This window comes from Ornithodoros turicata, chromosome 1 (genome assembly GCF_037126465.1).
Source record: "Ornithodoros turicata isolate Travis chromosome 1, ASM3712646v1, whole genome shotgun sequence".
Taxonomy (NCBI): Eukaryota; Metazoa; Arthropoda; class Arachnida; order Ixodida; family Argasidae; genus Ornithodoros; species Ornithodoros turicata.
The window spans coordinates 7,900,621-7,919,009 of NC_088201.1; the positions used below are offsets into that span (position 1 = coordinate 7,900,621).

Sequence of the window (18,389 nt, forward strand, 5' to 3'; positions counted from 1 at the left end):
TTCTAGGAAATAACATGCTGCAAGCATTTATTCAGCATAATCCACCTGAAGCACAGTTTCTAGAGCCTCTGAGGCTAACGATATCGGCCTTCCCAGATTTATTCTCCACGACTATGGACCCAGCCCCCAGGTTTCCTTACTTTTCCCTGTCCCCTTTGTCCTTTTTGTCGTCCTCCTTGTGCTCCTTGGGGGGGTCAGCCTGAGAAAGCACATCGAGGACGTTGCGGACCGCCTCGCTCTCCGGGTCGACCCCCGGTAGGTTGCCGAGCGCGTAGAGGAGGAAGGCTGGGTCTTGAATCATGTCGAAGTCCTCTGGCTCCTCGCCCTGCAAGGTGGTGTTCACTGAATTTTCAATGGCGGGAATAGTACGGCTCGTTCGGGGGATCACTTTGGGCGAGAGAAAAAAAAGCGAGTGTCTTTCTTACCTTCTTTTCCTCGGGAGGCTGATCGGGTTTGGGTTGATCAGTCTCCATTGGCTCTGCATGGCTAGCCTCACCCCCCACTCCGCCTTCTGAAAAGCAGAAGGTCGAAAAACTGTGTTCGCACTTTCTGTGTCCTGCTTGCCATGAAAGTTTTTCATCTTTGCATTGTTTTCGTGTAATATGTTTTTATGTATTTCGTGTATTATGCTTGTGTATTGTTTTTACCTTTGCATTTTTTTCATGGCTCTAATCTTTGTATGTCACACGGAAGACCCTTTAACCGGGATACTACTTTTCCCTCTGGGTCTTCCATCTGTATAAACTGTACTGTTCATTAAGCATTGTAAAGTTTAAATAAATTCAATTCAATTCAAAGATAGAACAGGCGGGCTCGTTTAACATTTGGGAGGCCCAACAGACTACATTGGAAACCAACGTCTGATTCACTGCCCTTCGTGCTTGCACAGTGCACTTTGTCCTATTTCTCGCAGGCTCTATGTCGGGGTTACTTAGACCACATTTATTTGATTATAACGAGAAATCCACATTTTCAGGGATAGAAGAAGAAAGTGCAAGCACTCACAAATAAGTGTTTAATGGATCCAGATTTATCGGAAAAAGCTACAGACAATGGCAAGTGTCACATTTTTTATGGAATGTTGCTAAGGCATTGGTTCAGGTATTGCTTGAGGACACAGAACAAGTGCTTGGGGAATGAGAAGCGAAAAGGTAGTGTAAGGAGAAAATCTGTTCAACGTGATCCTCACAGAAAAAGCACCAGGTGCAAAAAACCAAATAGGATTCTTCTTTAAACGTTGAAGGGTTGTTGTTTAGCACAAAAAGTCAGACTACTTAGAGCCTTTGAAACAGAAGTGGTTGAGAAGAACAGGTACTATGGACTGCACCAGCAAAGTAGGCTAAGTTGTTTACGAATCAGTCAACAAATTTGGGTCAAATGAATGTTCTTAAATTTCGAGTGTGTTCAAATTTACTCACGAGTCACAGTTATCATGCAAGTTGAAGCTCCAGCTGAATAATGTCCACAAGGAAGACAGATGACTTTCTATGTATTAAATGTTCTACTGACGATGTTGCACTTGTGAACCGCACAATTACATGAGGTTTCAGATTAGACAAAATATTTACGAAAAAACTCCCCCAAATCTCTTGGGCCTTTGGACACTTTTAACTTGAAAGCACTGTTGTGTCATGAAAGGAAACCTTTTGATCACACAAAAGAGAGCAGAGAAAGAGGAAAATAAACATATTCTGCTACTGCTACACATGTACTGCTACGTCAGTATTTGCTCTAACTTTAACTTTCCGACTGAATGAGGAGGGGAAAAAAAGAAGAAAAAAAAAATCTGTTGTTTAACCAACCTCACTCTATTTCTTCAAACTCATTATATACAATAGCTGTCATAATGCATAATAATAAAACACTTACGAGCCTGCTGAAGTGACATCTGCATGGCATAGGCTATTTGTTCTTCCTCGGTCATAGCAGCAAAATCAGGCATTGTGGCACTACCAGCACCTGTAGCAGTAGCAGTCGTTGGTTCTGGGTCCAAGGACATAGCCAACGCACGTTCAAGCAGTTCTTCCTCTGTAGTTCCTCCTGAAATATGCAATGGCACAAAGAAACTGAGAAATACGGTGCAATATCGTTAAATGGAACTAAAAGCGACCAAGAAAAAATCTGTCCCATTCTTCAGGAGTTTTTTTATTAATTGAGGAAATGTGGTGTAGGATTTCTAGAGTGCTTCCAGAAGTGCAGAAGCTGTAAACACCCCTCCTTTGTGCACATTGCTGTAGCAAACATAGTTTATAATAATAATAAAAATATACACTGGCAGGATCACAAAATTAGATTTTTTTTGCTAACTTTATTGTGCTACATAAGTTACTGAGCTGCAAAAATCGTGTCAATCTTTGACATCTTGCGGAACCACTTTTTAAAAAAATAAGTGAGCACATGGTGTGCATGCTTCAGTTTGAAGTTTTGCTCGTTCTGTTTAAAGGGACTGTCGCATCCGTTTTACTCCTCGTTCATCACCGAGAATCGGAGTTCGAGGTAGCTCGTTACTGTAACTAAGTTCCTTTTTTTGGTAACTTGTAACTTAACTCTGTACTTTTGCGCCGTGGTATCTTTCGGAGGAACTCGTTTCCTTTTCAAGTAACTTTGCCAAAGTTCCAAGTTACTTTTAATTCGCTTTTTACTTACGTCCACATATTTTCTTGCTGCCTCTCCGGTTCCTTCGTGGCATTTTTTTGCCATAAAACGTGATATTCAATCAATGGCAGTACTTTATTCAGGAAGCAAGAACCGCTGCCATTGAAATGAAGCTGAACCATTGTGCGCCCAAATGGAGTAAGATGGAAAGTGATCTACTCCTCCGCAGCACTCCTCTGCAGGCAACTCAAGTTCTATCTCAACTGGTCATGCGCGCTGCACCTGCGTAATGCTATTTTGTGTCCGAAGTAACTTGGAAGTAACTCGTTCTTTTTTTTAAGTAATTCAGTAACTGCGAGTTACATTTCAGGCTGAAGAACTTTGTTATTAACTTAGTTACATTTTTGACACGGTAACTTAACTCGTAACTTCTCAATCTATGAAGCCAATAACGCCAAAAATCTGATGCGAACTACTGCAGTAGTTTCTGCACAATTTGATGTAACACACGGCAAGAGCAGAAGATGGATGTTGACAATATGCCGGAATTCCCTCTCTGGAAATCACATCACACGGACAGGGCCAATCAGGGAGCAGCCAGAGGGCCTTTGGTGACAGCCGGGTGTGTGGGAGGGCATTTGCTTCGTTGCAGAGAGTCTGTGATCGGCTTGTGGAATGTGGCACCGTCTGGGTTGGCGTCAGACACGTTCGTACAGCCAGGAGTGTAACACCGGTAAACATAGAACTTACACTGGTAAGCGAAAGTCAACGCATTTACCGAGGCATTTTTCACTATATTTTTACACTTTTCGTGGTATATTGTGCTCTGAATGCAAAGCAGACGAGCTCGGAGACAATCTCCGGCGCTGCGCTCCCATTTGTGTGCCTGGCTTAGGTCATTATGATGTTACTATCACTGGGGCTTCCTTAGCTGCAGATTGAGTGTGAATCTTTAAAAATCGATTATTTAATATGCAAGCTGTTTTCGAAAGAGAAACCAAGGCCAAGGCCAAACCTTGGCCAAGTAGACTGTGAAGCGGTGCCGAACATTAACGTCTCATACACACCTTTCTGGATGCAATAGTCCCTTTAAGAGATTACACAGCAGACACAAATACACCTGACATATGGGCAGACTCTGAACGGCTTTGAAGTAGGGGCCTTTTACAGACAAACAAGTGTAGTAGTGCAGAGGTGTTACCAGAGGTAGCAAAACTGTGCCTTGCTCCCGACTGGTTTACTATAAGAGACTCGTACCTGTATATCACTAGGGAACCACAGGAAAGCAAGCTTCTCCTATATAATCTGGATATGATTCCTTTGGGCAAAACCAGATTTGACCTGATATCTGTCCCAAACTGATTCTTGATTGAGTTGGGTTTCCTCCAAATTATCTTTGGATTTCTACAACTCAAGTGAACCAAAAGAAATATAAACACTGTAGCCAGCAGCACTAGCTAAACCATAGGTGCACCTAATAAAAAAATAAAATTAAAAAAAGTCAATCCTACAAGACATATATATATATATATATATATAAAAAAACAAAACAAAAACGTACGTGCACATTTTCCCACACAGAATATACGTGTAGTCTGGTACAGTGTTGACGACCAAATTTCCGTAACATTAATGTGGACTTATGGTATTGATACCACACAAGTAGCCTGCAAAACTGTGTACAGTGAACCCTCGTTAATATGACCGCCTCCGTTCCCGCAGATTTTGGTCATAAAGCGAATTGTCATAATAACGAGAAAGCGGTCCAGTGGGGACCAGAGGGCATGCACGGCAGAACAAAACGTATGCATGATGCTGTACAACAATTTATTTAATAAAAAGTCTGTCAGCAATGTCTGCTTGGAGTAGCTTGCAGTGATCAGCTTTTCTAACTGTACATCGATGTTATCGATCACGCAAACATTATTAATGCCATTGTGTTGCTCAAAAAACAATAAGGCAACCTTCAGTGCTGCAATCCCAGAAGAGGTATGAGTAATCTCGAGGTCAACAACGCCTTGAGTCACCCTAATCCTTTGCGCCCCACTTAAACTGTGTCACTTTGTTCCTGACAAACTTAAGCAGCCACTCAAAGGGGTGCGTGACGCGGTCATAATAACGGGAGTATAATACGTGCGTTTGACCCCAGCTGTGCCCAAAAATCTCGGTCATAGTCGGATAAGCGGAATGTCATATTAACGGGAAGGATTTACATGGGGAAAAAACCGTTCCCCAGGAATTCGGTCATAAAGCGTGAATGTCAGATTAACGGGGGTCATAATAACGAGGGTTCACTGTATCTACTTCTGTGCTCACCTTCTGTTTCTGTCTTCACTGGAGTTGGAGCTCCCTCCTTGGCAGATGTTGCAGCTGCCCTCCTGGCCTCATCTTCTTGACGCTGACGCTGTTCTTCCATAGACACTCGTAGTGCCTAGAAGTTGTGATTCAGGAATAAGAACACACAGAAAAGCAGTGCATATGGCTAGATGAATATGGTGCACTTATTTGTGTACCACAACAAACAAGCTAGTTCACAGTAGTCCCCATAGGAGCAACAAGAAAGATGGCTAAATCTGCAGCATGCTTCTGAGTACATTGGTGAAACGTAGCTTTGCCAAGTGGCACCCAGCTTCTGGCAACGACAGCAACAACTATTTTAATGATGGTGATTGGGGAGTTTCATCACCAGGGGTGATTCTCTACCCCATTGCTGCATGCGAATTGCATTACTGCGTTTTATGCAAGGCTATAAAGTTATACGTAACCATCACATACACACAGTCATAGTTCCATTTTTCGAACAGTTTGGACCTTTTGATTTTTCAGACACCTTTGGCATCATCACTACACAGAGCCAGTATCTTTCCATGTCTGATAATGTAGGAACAGCTTGATATAGTGTTTTGACTCCACCTTGCTTTCTTTTTTTTTTTTAACCTGAACCTTTTGACGACAAGAGCCAAGACAAATTTTTCGGAATACTTGTCGCATATGCCTACCACGAGGCGAGCACAGATTGCCAGCATTTTCAGACAGTTTCGAATTTAAGCTTTAGAAGGTTAAATTTGTAAATCGATAATGTTGACAGATTTGATGGCTTCTAGAAGTAAAACAATAAAAAGCAGCCAGCAGTTCTATTTTCCCAGCTTTCTGCACTTGAACACTGAAGGTGCATTTGAGTGTGCATAGTAGTACACTGATCAAGAAAGGAAGCACTGTAAACAGGCAGTAAGAAAGTAAAACTCATCGCAAAGGAGGAGGAAAATGAAGCACCCACCAGAGCCAATTCTGGATCTTCGTTGGGGTCCACACCAAACTCAAATCCACCAACACCGAGGCCAATGGCACCGGAGCCATCTTCTCCTTGTATTACCGGCGAACTTATGAGTGCATCCGAGAGATGTGGTCCAGGAGGTACAGTTACCAGGTGAGAACTGAATGAGTGACATACATCAACCTGTGCACATATTTACATATACTCTGGAAGCTATTATCTCCTACTTCCATCACAACAGAAAACCACATACGGTACAAGTGGTTAAATTCGCCGGCTCAACAATTCGCGAATTTGCGAGCAGCCAGAATTATTCGTGGAACCTTAAATTTGCGGTACCGCACGAGGCGTCTTTGGGACTTCCCACCTTGAACTAACAAAAGGACAACAACCCATTTCATCCCTTTTAAGCCCTTCTGACTCAGAGCGCTACAGTGAGGGGTCATCATTCGGGTGGCCATCTGGGTCATTGCCGAACTGCCGTGTCTCCCGTCATTCTTGTGTCTGCATCGATTCGGTGAACATTGTGACAGCTTCGTACTTTTCGATTCATTACAGCCACGTCCTTGCTCCGGTACTTCAAGCCAACGTCGCCGCGTCCTCCTCCTTCAACCAGCGACCACGTGCACAGACTGCACGACACTGCCGTCCTCCATACGATAGAGGGCAAACAAACTTTTTTTCTGCTGCCAATAAACATGTATCTCTCGCAAAGTCGCTGATCGGCGCAACCAGAACCGGAAATGTGGCAACAACAACAACAACTAGAGTCCTGAAATCAGGTGCAGGACTGAAAGGGCAGTATAAGGGTGTAATAAACCGCGTACGTAAGATGTATCAGCGTCCTGGGCCTTATTTCTTTCGCATATTTTTCTGTCATCGCTTCGAATATTTCGAGGAACTTTAAATTCTCGAAAAAAAATTTTTTTTTAAGTAAAATAAATAAATAAAAAGGGCGTTCGCGAATTTCGCGAAAAATAGGTCCTCGCGAAAATTACTACTTACACAGTAAACTCAAAAGGGCACATATGTGGGGCAGTGCTTTACCACCGCGACCACAGTCAGCATGCTTGGCAAAAGTACGAAGGCACATCCTTTGCCCACTTACTTGGCTGGCTATCACCCGTCACTGGCTGCATAGCTCTTGGTCTTTAAAACTTAGCTCCCACTAACCAATCCAACATGTTACTGGTATAGTACTATAGTCGTGTTCAACTTAAGAAGGAAAAACCTAGTCCGTCAGCTCTCAAAATATTACTGCGCCACGGATAGGATGGCTGCGATGGCTGGACACAGAGAGGCCATCCTCCCTGCTTGCATCAGATAATATAATCCATCCTACTCACTCTGCTTCCGTAACTGTTGAATGTGCAGGCTTCCCAAAAACAGAAATGCATTTTGCCAATAGCTTTCATTTTTGATCATTTAGTTGTGTATGCAATCTGATCATGTGAATGGCAGGCACAAGAACAGGCGCAAGATGTGAAATAAGCACGAGCGCTGCAGCATTAGCACAAACCCATACCCCTGTTTTTCATCACAGAAAGGTAGTTTTGTCACAGGTTACATAAACATGATGCCAACAACATTCTAATGTTGAGAAAATCACCGAGTAACAGGTTTAATAACACACGCGGGACAAGCATGACACACAGCGCTCAATCGTCAACAACATTTCATTCTTTACATCTGTGAAACTGCCACAAATTCACAAATTATTCCACTGTCTTTTGAAGGTTTTCCAAATGTACGCGTATCCAAAACGCTACATTCCTTTCTTTTTGACATATAATAGCATACTTTGTCGAAACCTCGAACTGGACTTCATCCTGGGAAAAGCAGGTAGTGTTTTTGTCTGGGGAACCAACATCTGGAGAGGGGAGCGTATGTGTGTGGGATTTCTCCTTCTTGGAACTAAAGAAAAACAAGACCAAGGCACGGTAGTCCTGGTTTGAAAATGAGAGCGTGTAACAGCGTCAGTTCCTGAAGGGACACATAGGCAAGTTCCTTTACTTGGGCACGTTGCGGAATAAACCAGAGAGACCACCGACCAAGACAGAAAGCCCCTACCACACCGGACAAGAGGCATCCAGAACGCCTGTGCAAAACGGCTAGGACTGCAGTTCTCTGTGATACTGTTTCAAAGGCATACTTGAGGACATTTCTATGTGAATTATGGACTTGTTAATTGGTATTGCTGGTTTTTCATCTTGCATTTTGGGATAGTTAGTGCATTTAAAAGCTACTGTTTCCATTTAACTTTGTTGCAGCGTAGTAAAATGATGGGTGATCCCTCTCCTTTTTTTTTGTGATGCTTTATCTTGGAGAAAGCAAGTACGTGGTATTCCGTTTCCATGACGACATAAAGGCCTGTAAAGAGGGATCCAGCCACCAGAGAACTGTCTTTGCGAAAGCATGCACGGATAAAACAGCACCTCCCGTTTGCCTGCAAACGTCTCTCCGCGCTAGATGGCGCCACCATCGACGGTGGCTTGAAAAAAAAACAAAAAAAAAACGTTCAAATGAGAAATGTGGGGTTTTGTCTACTGAATCCATGTACTACTACGTATAAATCAGAATCGTACATATAGTTTTCGTGTTTCCCGATTTTTTCTGGTAATACCTTTACAGTAAAATCGGGGGAGGGGTAAATATCGGGCTATATCTTCCTGTCAAAATTTTAGTGTAATGAGGATATATTTATTTTCTGCCATAGTCGTTACATAATCATGATTCAAAACAATACATGTTCAAGATGCTTTCAGAAATACTTATCAAGTAACTTACTGAGGAAATGGCAAATAAGGTACAGTTCAACCCATCTCTAGGTTTCACAGCATACGTATCAGGAGCACAGTTCAGTACCTTCCACAGCTAGTACCCTCCACAGCAATACTGAATGCTGCAGCTTCAAGCACTCATCTGTCCTTCAAAAATGATGCCCTTGAAAGCATCAAACTTTTATTTTTTTTCGTGTGTGTGCTCACATGGGGTGATGTGTGAACATCACCTTGATGCGCTTCATCCTGTGTAGGAGTAGATTTACTCAGCTCTTATCTATTATTAATACGCATCTTCAAGTGCATTTTTAAAAGCTCTTCAGTCACACTGGAACTCTGTGGCCCTTGTATCCAGCTTTTGAAGACCACCTCACTATATCGCAGCTGGTACTTGGTGGCATTGGTATGGTGGTATTGGTATACTTGGTGGTAACGGGCCATCACGGTGTTCTGAAACATCATACGGTCTCTTCTTAGAATCCCCATTGATCTTCAACGCGTGCTTTCTCGTTTCCATCCTCTAGTGCCTCGTACTCTATGGCACCAGGCCTCAAAAAAGCCTTTCGTTTCTTCCCCCCATAGGACACACCAGTAACCCCAAACTTGTCTTCATTTTAACGAACTTGGGCTTGTTCATTCGAGACATAGTTCCCTTCGAAGCTTTCGCTTTGCTCCCACTCTGTGCGCACACGATCGTACACCCTCCACAGTCTCCTTCTGATGAAAAGACCTACCCGGCATAGCGCTCGCCGGTAACTCATCGCAGTGTACATTGCAGTAAGTGGCAAGCGAGAAACTTTCGATCAGCTCAGCAAGTCTAGATCGGCCACAGTGTAATACATATGTCAACATCCAATGAATGGCAGCAAATAAGATGTAATAAAATGAAATCCTGCCGTGGGCTGGCTTTTTCGATGACTGCCATACTTCCAACTGTTTATATTTAGAGCCTGAAGTTTTCGGGAAATATTTTTTTCTAAATTCGGGGGGTAAAAATCGGGTAAATAAACATGTGCACTAAATTTGTGCGAATTCGGGTGAAAAAACTTCCATTACGCTAAAATCGGGCTCAGTTATTCGAACTAACTGTAGCGGTTTGGTACAAATGGTGATGCAACTGCATTTTTCTGCCAAGCAAGTAAGTTGGTGCATTCCTACAGACATCCCAGAGAGGGCAATTTGCCTGGTAAAAATCGTGTTTCACACTAAAGAGGCAACCTTCAATTCGGGGTGCAAATTCGGGGAGGAATCGGGTAAAACCCTAAAACTTCAGGCTCTATTTATATTCCCAGACAAATTGAGGCTTGCGTTGTGTTTGTATGTTCCAGCCTCAGAACAATTACTTTCCATCAGAGAAGTCTTAATTCTGACTGTTTCATGACGAGGTCGCCAGCTGACGTCTGGTTAAACCCGAAAATGACTAATTTGGATCGCGGGGGGCGGGGGGAGGCAAATATCGGGCGTTTCCAAAAAGTCAGGCATACATACAGTGGGTTACATGTGGTTTCCCAACTTCTTTAAAAGATGCAGTCGTATTGCAAACTTACCCACTGCCATCTTTGCCATTGAGCAAGTTGATGAACGTTGTTAGCTTTTCAGTGTTTATGTTCTGAAAAAGAAAAGGATATTAACGCCCTCCTGCAGCATGTAAAGCTGCATAGCTTACGGAACGCAGGACTACGATTGGAACCTCCAATGTGGACTCAGAATTTTGTGATATACGGCACAACAAAAAAGGAATTAACTTGATGAGCACGCGACTCACCACAGGCGTGGGCAATACGGCATGGTTCTTTTAAGAAGTGCTTTCTACTGGTCAGATGCTTGCTTATTCCATTTCTATTAAGTGGGGAGCGGTAATTTTTCTTATTGCTGCGACGCAGCATGAAAGACTGGGTCAATCGAGTTGTTTATTTACTGTTATCGCACCAAAGGACCTTTAGGTCATCACTATATTTCTACATAGTATTTTCTATATAATGCCATCCAAACAGATGTGCTTCCTTGTTCAAGCTACGAAGCTTATCTGTACTTGCGTCTTGAAGAAGAAAAAAGTAAAGAGCACACAAGTGATAATTGAAGTGGCAAATGGGGAAGCAGTACTATAGCACTGCCAGGCGGGATAGCATTTTCAAACTAAGCAATGCACGCTTGGACCCAGCCTTGTGCCCACACTGAAACTATAGGAGCCCTATTCACCCTTTCACTGTTTCCAAACAGAAGGCCACAACCGGAAGTTGTCTGGGGGTTCCCAGTGTCAGCGGTTACGTGTGGTGCAATGCTGTGTCACTCGTTTCAGTTAAACCCTTTCACTGTTTACAAATAGTGAAAATGTTTAACTCAAATGAGTGACAGGGCGTGGCATCACATGCAGCCGCTGACGCTGGGAACTCCGGACAACTTCCGGTTGTGCCTTCTGTTTGTAAACCACAGGGGTGACATCCAATGTATTGCTCGGCCGCGATCGGCGGCCAAACCGTCTGTAAACAATGCGGTCGTTGTTTCTGCGCGACGTTTTGGACGTCTTTCGATCACGGTCATTATTTTCATCCGATAATCTCGCGGTAAAACGCAAATTTTTGCACATAAAGCCTCATACTGTTGACGACTTTCAAAGATGCGATGACGACCGTGCGTTAAGACCCACCGAGCCGATGCGATGTACTTATAAACTAAGGAGAAATGGGCTACCATGGTGCGGAAGAAGCACCGCATAGTTTACATTGGCAAAATACGTCCGTCTCTCGGCGTTATGACGACGGAAATATGTCTGTAAGCGGCAAAACGACATGTAAACGAAGTCACACGATCTCAAAATGGCGTTTTCTATGACGCGCGACCGGGACAAGATGGTAGCTTTGCCAAAGGCACCCGCTTGAGGGCAGTTACAACAATGGCGGGTTTGTGTCGCCCCTGCGTTGTAAACAGTGAAAGGGTGAACAGGCGCCACCTGGAGGCACCGCAGTAACTCTGATAGGAATGACGGACTACATTTTCAGTCCTTCTTAGGTGAAACCACGACCTACTACAGGTTTTCCTGGTGATTTTAATCCAAGCACCATCGAAATTAATCCACGTGCCATGCAAACTTTATGGGGCATGGATTAATTTAGCTGGAACTTGGATTAAAATCGCCGGGAAAACCTGTAGATTATAGCTACCACGTCATAATTGGCAAACCCAATGAGGAGCCCGTCCGCACGATCCGCTAGGGGGCGCTACTCATCGGCCCGCAGGATCTGCATCGTGATTGGGCGATGTGGAAATTTGAATTTCGAACGCGCGGAAGCGGACGCGCGAATACCGTAGCAGACGACAGCCACAGTTCCCACGAAAACGCGTAGAATGATGATGATAATCAACTTTAGAAGGAAGCATCTCTCGTGGGACACCCACCGCTTGTACAAAAATACTAGGGTAAGCTGAAGTACAAAGTATTGCAGAAATTGAGGAAGCAATAACCGGGCCGATGAGTGGCGCCACCGCTAGCCTCCAAATGCGGCCCTGGGAAGGGGTCCCTATGACACGGTCGCTATAATCTAGTAGGTCGTGGGTGAAACACGGGTTGATTCAGCTCATGCTGCCTCCCATCAAGAGTGACAGATGCAGACTTACATCTTCCCCGAAGTTGACGATATCAACATTCACCTTCTCCTTTTTTAGACGCTTTGCCAGCTTCACTAGCTAGTGGCATAGAATAAAGAATTAGTCCGTCGTGTTCGCAAATCATTTCCACGCTGCCTCACTCACCTCTTTGGAATCTGTCTCAATAGGGCTGCCAACGAACACCACTATACGCATTTTGTGGTTCTTTCCTTGTCGATGTTTTAGCACAAGCTACAGAGAGAGAAAAGTGGAGCCTTGGCTAGTGTGAACATGGTGCTCCAATGACAGGATGCTCAAACGTGAACTTACATGAGCAATGCGGATAGCGGTAAGAAAGTTGATGTTTCCTTTGGGCTGAACTTGATGTAGTTTCGACAGCAGACGTCCCACATCAGTTGTCAAAGTGGCGAGCACCTCTGAGCTACTTTTGCGGAGAGAATACAACAGCATAATATATAAAGCAGCACATATAGTAAGTCACTTATCATCGTACTAAGTCACAGGTTGCATCCAGTACGGTGTAAATTATTACCTCGCTAGAGTTAACAACCCTACGTTATTTTCGGGGTTGGATCGTGTCTTTGAGTGGCAAACCAAGCTGACTGCATCCTGTTGCGCTTGGAGCCGGGTTGGTATGAAGTCGCCATTCCTCATATATTCGCTGTTGTCCACGCTAAGCAGGTCGGAAACAAAGACAACCAAGTTCAGTTATAAAGACAATGGCATTTACGCTACGTTTGTCAATGGCATTTACGTTCCGTTTGCCAATGGTAGGCTTAGGAATTGAGAGCAACAAATCCTGCAAGTCACCGCAAGCATCTATCACGCTCAAAGCGACGAAAGAGATCCAACTGTCAGCGCACTCAGGTTCGGTGAGCGCATTGAAAGGAATCCACATATCGTAACAGAATATAAACAAAGCCAAGAGGAATACTTACCAAACAACTGTGCTTTCGAGGACCATCCTGAACGCAACGACACAGCAGCAGTGACTGATTATCCCTCAGCCGCACAACTTCTACAACTGATGGTTGCGTAGTACCTTGCAAGTAACATGACACAAATATGGGGCAATATCTTGCATAAATATAAAAAGTATTAAGATGAAAATGTTTTTTAAATGGACAATTTGAATGTTTACATATGCTGGACACATACACACCTTCTACAATCGTTAATCATCACTGGCTTGTTCGACAGTAGGAAAGATGGCGACGATTCATGTATCGTAGTAGCTTTAACGCCCACATTCATGTAATCTTCATTAAAATTGATACGCTATATTAAACATGGCAAATTTCGTAAGTTCGTCGGGTGGTCCTATTAGGCCACCAAGGACCTTTAAGACAACAAAAGACTCGGTAAGTGAAATTGATCACGGCTTTCCGCATATTGGTAGTCGAGACGGATGTCCACATATTCACCGTATCATCGGTGCGTAAAGTTTTTGGCATACACATACTCGCTTCAAAACGATCCTTGCAACTGCTATCGAAAAATTGGCGGTGCACTCACTGCTTCAGCAAGCCTGTAAGCTAAGAAATAACCAGTTTCTCGCAGTTGCCCGTGTATTCAGGTGACATTGCGGTATTTCTTTTCTTAACAACGTGGTAAAAATATGTTTCAGAATGGCCTACTTATTTCAGTCATTCGATCGCTTTCAGCGAGGTAAGTATCCTGTAGTACATGCTAGATTCCAGGTTTAAGGAAGAAGGTAATTCCCGTGTATGCACCCTTTCGTAGCCAAAGCAGCGCCGATCGTGACAAGGAGAAAGCGAAATTGGAGAAAGAATTCAAGAGAAGTGATCAAAAATTGGATGACTTGGTTTCACGTAAGTTATTTGCTTTCCATGACATTGCTTTCACACATCAGTATCTTCATGTTTGGATAAACGAAGTACACAAACAAGCAGGGGCGTATCTCAGATCGCGATTTGAGGCGCAATATGGGGAGCAATGTGTCAATGTCAGTAGCATGTCGAGCCCATTTCGGTGACCATTTGATCGTCTAACTTTGCACATCCGATACCAAAGTTACAGCAGAGAGATACATGCTGTTTAATGCTAACAAGGATTTGTTTGTTTATGAAACTTCCATCTCACAGAAAATAAAGAAGACCTAACGAAGGCAATGCAAGATTTCAGCAAGATATCATCCAAAATATCAAGTAAGACTTGAGTGTGTTGTATCTTTTATTGATTTAAAACCTGCAATCACAGTATTATGCTTGCACAGTTTTTCTCACCCAAGCCGTACACACGCTGTTTGCATAAATAAAAATATTAGATGCTGCCTTACCTGTCACAAATTTTATGAACGCATGCTATTTCTCTTCCAGTTTCATTACAATTCCTTCAACCTCTGTTGTCGTACACAGAAAGCTAAAACATTATGAATCACACCTGCTGGATGATTTGGTCAGCCTACTGAAGCCAAACAATGTTATCGCCTGTCTTCATTTTGTTCTTTTTGTATTTCATTTTTACTGCTGCAGCAGGACAATGCCAATGGAAAATGAAACTGATGCAATTGCAAGAAAAGTGCAAAGTGGGGTCAGACAAGGCATTGCGCAGTATCTTTGATGCAGTCAAGAGGGATATGGCTCGCGTGAATCAACCTGTGGTTTAGCGGCAGTTTTAAGTCAAATGTTTCAAACTTTTGTAGTGTCCAGAGAGAAAATCCACTCCCTCAAGGAAAAACTCACAACATGCAAGGTTCTGCTGCACTGCAAGCGAGATGAACTGAAGAAGTTATGGCTTGAAGCAATTGAGCACAAGCATGTGCTGCAGCTGTTGGAAGAGATGTGAGGATTTATGCCTTTCATACTTATAATTATGATAGGTGTTATCCACTGCAAAGAGAGTTTACACCACTGCTCGAACATCTCAAATTTTTGGTAACATTTTTTTGTAGAACCAAACCAATACCAAATGAATACACCTAAAATATTTTTGCCTCCCCCCCCCCCCCCAAAAAAAAACATATTCTCCATTATACAGGCAACCATGTGAGGCATGTAAGTCCATGGGAATGCAAGCCTCATTGAATAGAGTAAATGCACTGTTGTGAAATAGCTACAGCACAATGGCATATCTGTTAAGGGGGAATCACTTCGTCGCAAGACAATAGGGAAAGTTTGTTCGCACACCTCTCCGAAACGGCGTAAAATATCGTCGAAACAGAACTACTGGAGTCTTCTCCTTGTATTACCCTTGTCAGTGACACATTTTGTAGAATTCCAGGACTATCCGTCGATTTGTATTGGGCCCGAATTCGCAAATATTTTAGTGCGCGACACTCTATCGGGATGGCAGCACATGTTCGAGACGCACCAAACTTTAATTTATTAAAAATCAACGGCTCAACCTTGTCCTCTAAAAAATACGTCATTGACTAGAGAAAAGCCAAGGGAACACGCAGTACCAATGTTATGATGATCGTTTAGAGCGTTCACGTGTCTTGTGCGAACGAAAATCACCCATAGCTTGCTGAAGAAGTGATTCCGCCTTAATATTTTGGACACCCTCAGTCTTTTTGGCGCATAACATGCCAGTAAAAGGAACTCTTTTTTTTTTTTTCTCTGCACATTGGTAAGGTCGCAGTACTACTCATGTGATTTCTCTATCTTGACCAGCAAATGATGTGGATGCAGTGTTAGTACACACACAGACAGTACATCAACAGCAGTGTCCTTCCCCCGTCGAAGTACAAAAGCCGCACATGTACCACATTTACTTACAACATTTGTGGGGCTTTTCACTAACAAAACCGCATATTTCCAAATTTTTATGCGTCTTAAAAACAGGAAGCAAGACATAGTTTAGACATAGCAAGACAGCAAGCAGACATAGACATAGCAAGATATAGACATAGACATAGCATAGATAGCAAGACAGCAAGCACACATAGACATAGCAAGACATAGACATAGACACAGCATAGACATAGACATAGACATAGCAAGACATAGAACTTTAAAGTAGGTGATCACCACTAAATATGAGATGTTTCAGCAATGTCTGTTGCACGTGGTTTTGTGGAATGACTCTTACGGTGTCTTCGACATATTTTCCTTTGCAGCGAGTCTCTCGTTGAAGTGCCAGACAAGGTCAACACGTTCCTAAACAAGAAGCAGTATCTTCATGCGACAAAGCTTCTTGTGTCGTCTGGTGAGTTCCTGGTAGAACAGGTTTTCTTTACTAGATTTTGTTAGAATCTTTGCGCGCAAACCTCTTCTTTTAATTGTGTGCCGCTGCAGTGTCCCTCGTCGAAGGAAGTCTAGAAGGCGTCGAAGCGCTCAAAGATGTAAAAGCGAAACTTATTTACAAAAAAGAAGTAAGTACGGTCCTTATTGATGTTGTTCCTTATGATGGCAGAGTCTAACTTATCCGCACGTTTCCATATCCGTAGCACATGCATGAAGTGCTCGTGGAAGAGCTCCATCGACACGTATACCTGCGAACAACCAACGAAGCTTTGCAGACGTTTCGGCGTCAGGGCTCGGATCGTCGCTTGCAAAATGTTGGGAGCCCAGCGGGAAAGGCAGCCCCTCGAAACACGTCTACGTCTTCCCTAATGAATGGAGCCACTGGGGACAACAGAGGTAATACCCCTTAAAGTAGCGCAGAAGTAATTTTTATCACCCAGTTTTCTTCCTATAAAACTGTTAAGTAGGCCAGTAAGATGCACAATGCGAAGTAGTTTACACCGCAGAGTGATAATTATCGCGGAAATTGAATTTAAAATACGCCGCAAAAAAGCGACTGTGCGCAACGGCGGTGAAGGGCAGTACCAGCCTGCGATCTGCCTGGAACCTCGCGCTGACGCTATAAGGAGAATGCTCGCTGATTGGCCTAGAGAAATGTTGTCTGCCACTCCGCTGTCGCCCGCTACTCGGCTGTTCGGGGTTCTGATAAAGCCTTTCTCTTTGCTCGGTAACGCTTCGGCCGCTCCTTCTATCCCCAGTTCTCTGGGAGAACTGGCAAAACAGGTTTACGGTGGCAAAGGGACAAGGCGCTGACACCCACTGACTGGCGAACCAGAACGAGTTCTCCTTATACCGTCATCGGTGACGTTATCATTCCTCCTCATCCTCGTTATAGCTGGAGTGGCGAGTTAAGGGTGAACGCGCGGAGCTACGTTTATGTGAGTGTTTTTCTGGGAAACAAATTGCACACATCAAAACCTTTCGCGCTACTCGGTATAATGGCACACACACACTTTCATCAGATGTCTTAATCTGAATTTTTTTTGGATGGCCCTCTGTACTCCTTTAATTGAGCAAGTGCTGTTCGTTATGTACGCCATGTTCACTTCATCTTAGGTCCCACTGCGGGTGAAGATCACCTCGACCTGCTCAAGCTTGAGGAAAGTGGCATAGCCGACAGCAGTCTTCACAGCTCAAAGTACGTTGCCATACTTGTTGAGTGCCTCGCACTTTTGCACAAGACCCCCGAAATGATCGAGGTAAGTGTTCCGAAATGTTTCCAGACTTCTCTCCAGACTAATGCTGAAATTGCTTGTGTGCTGGAGTTCGTGATATTCCTTTTTTTTATGTGTTTGCGCGTCGGCCTTCCAGCACTCCAGATCGTTGGCTTTTCCTCACACAAATTTGGTTCTGATATTGACTCGAAAAAAAAAATGACTTAAAAAAATGAGCTTTTGGGACAGTGAAGGCCATAGGCCTATGCAGTTATTACGATACGCAAGATAATTATGCGCTGTATCCTGTTCTTTGCAACCTACAGACAATCAAGGATAGAGGCCAGACGGAACTGTTGTCAATGGTGTGGAGAACAACGCAGTTCCTTCTGGACAATAGCCAGAATATTTCTAGTCAGCCAGCAGTCTCTCAACCTCGACTTCTACTAGACCTGCTAGACCTGCTATTTGATCAGTTTCATAGCGTGGTGGCGTGTCATGAATGCATACTAGCAAACGTACGGCGTGTCACTGTGAGTATGGTTTCCTTCTTTTCATTCCGCGTAGCACAAATTGGTATGATGTCATCATGGCAGGGATTTTCTCATAGGTTGGCCAAAATGAAACTGAAACTGCTACGTACAGTGTGGCAGACGTTTGGACGTGGGCACAGTGTGTGGTGAGTAGTACAGCTAGGCACAGAGTAGACTGG

General features: G+C 43.6%; 2 protein-coding genes across 5 annotated transcripts in view; one reads left to right on the forward strand and one right to left on the reverse strand.

The window, feature by feature from the left end:
* Positions 1-14,644, reverse strand: LOC135377429 (26S proteasome non-ATPase regulatory subunit 4-like). Of its 3 annotated transcripts, none has more exons than XM_064609825.1 (12): positions 14,555-14,644; positions 13,194-13,297; positions 12,788-12,928; positions 12,565-12,676; positions 12,400-12,486; positions 12,265-12,333; positions 10,197-10,258; positions 5,873-6,029; positions 4,912-5,026; positions 1,870-2,040; positions 426-511; positions 1-325 (listed from the first exon to the last, which is right to left on the reverse strand). In XM_064609825.1, the coding sequence occupies exons 2-12, from the start codon at positions 13,217-13,219 to the stop codon at positions 137-139; spliced, it is 1,215 nt and encodes a 404-aa protein (XP_064465895.1). In that variant the 5' UTR covers positions 13,220-13,297; positions 14,555-14,644; the 3' UTR covers positions 1-136. The 3 variants fall into 3 exon arrangements, with proteins under 3 accessions (XP_064465895.1, XP_064465894.1, XP_064465896.1); XM_064609824.1 differs by having other exon boundaries at positions 12,565-12,679; positions 14,555-14,643; XM_064609826.1 differs by having other exon boundaries at positions 239-342; positions 12,565-12,679; positions 14,555-14,641.
* The window catches only part of LOC135377428 (exocyst complex component 4-like), a 15,961-nt gene continuing 11,036 nt past the window's right edge, over positions 13,465-18,389 (forward strand). For both annotated transcript variants that reach the window (XM_064609822.1, XM_064609823.1), the window contains exons 1-11: positions 13,465-13,616; positions 13,883-13,923; positions 13,999-14,087; positions 14,361-14,423; positions 14,921-15,059; positions 16,337-16,425; positions 16,515-16,591; positions 16,667-16,859; positions 17,580-17,722; positions 18,004-18,210; positions 18,288-18,356. In XM_064609822.1, the coding sequence (XP_064465892.1) occupies positions 13,545-13,616; positions 13,883-13,923; positions 13,999-14,087; positions 14,361-14,423; positions 14,921-15,059; positions 16,337-16,425; positions 16,515-16,591; positions 16,667-16,859; positions 17,580-17,722; positions 18,004-18,210; positions 18,288-18,356 (1,182 nt within the window). In that variant the 5' untranslated portion in view covers positions 13,465-13,544. The remainder of the gene's footprint in view (positions 13,617-13,882; positions 13,924-13,998; positions 14,088-14,360; positions 14,424-14,920; positions 15,060-16,336; positions 16,426-16,514; positions 16,592-16,666; positions 16,860-17,579; positions 17,723-18,003; positions 18,211-18,287; positions 18,357-18,389) is intronic.

What these genes read in the sequence shown, in the direction of transcription:
- LOC135377429 (XM_064609824.1), bottom strand. Translation starts at nt 13,219, where the DNA reads ATGGTCCTCGAAAGCACAGTTGTTTG. An exon ending in CTCGAAAGCACAGTTGTTTG is followed by an intron (nt 12,929 to 13,193) that starts GTAAGTATTCCT and finishes CGACCTGCTTAG; the next exon opens with CGTGGACAACAGCGAATATA. An exon ending in AAGATCCAGAATTGGCTCTG is followed by an intron (nt 5,027 to 5,872) that starts GTGGGTGCTTCA and finishes CACAACTTCTAG; the next exon opens with GCACTACGAGTGTCTATGGA.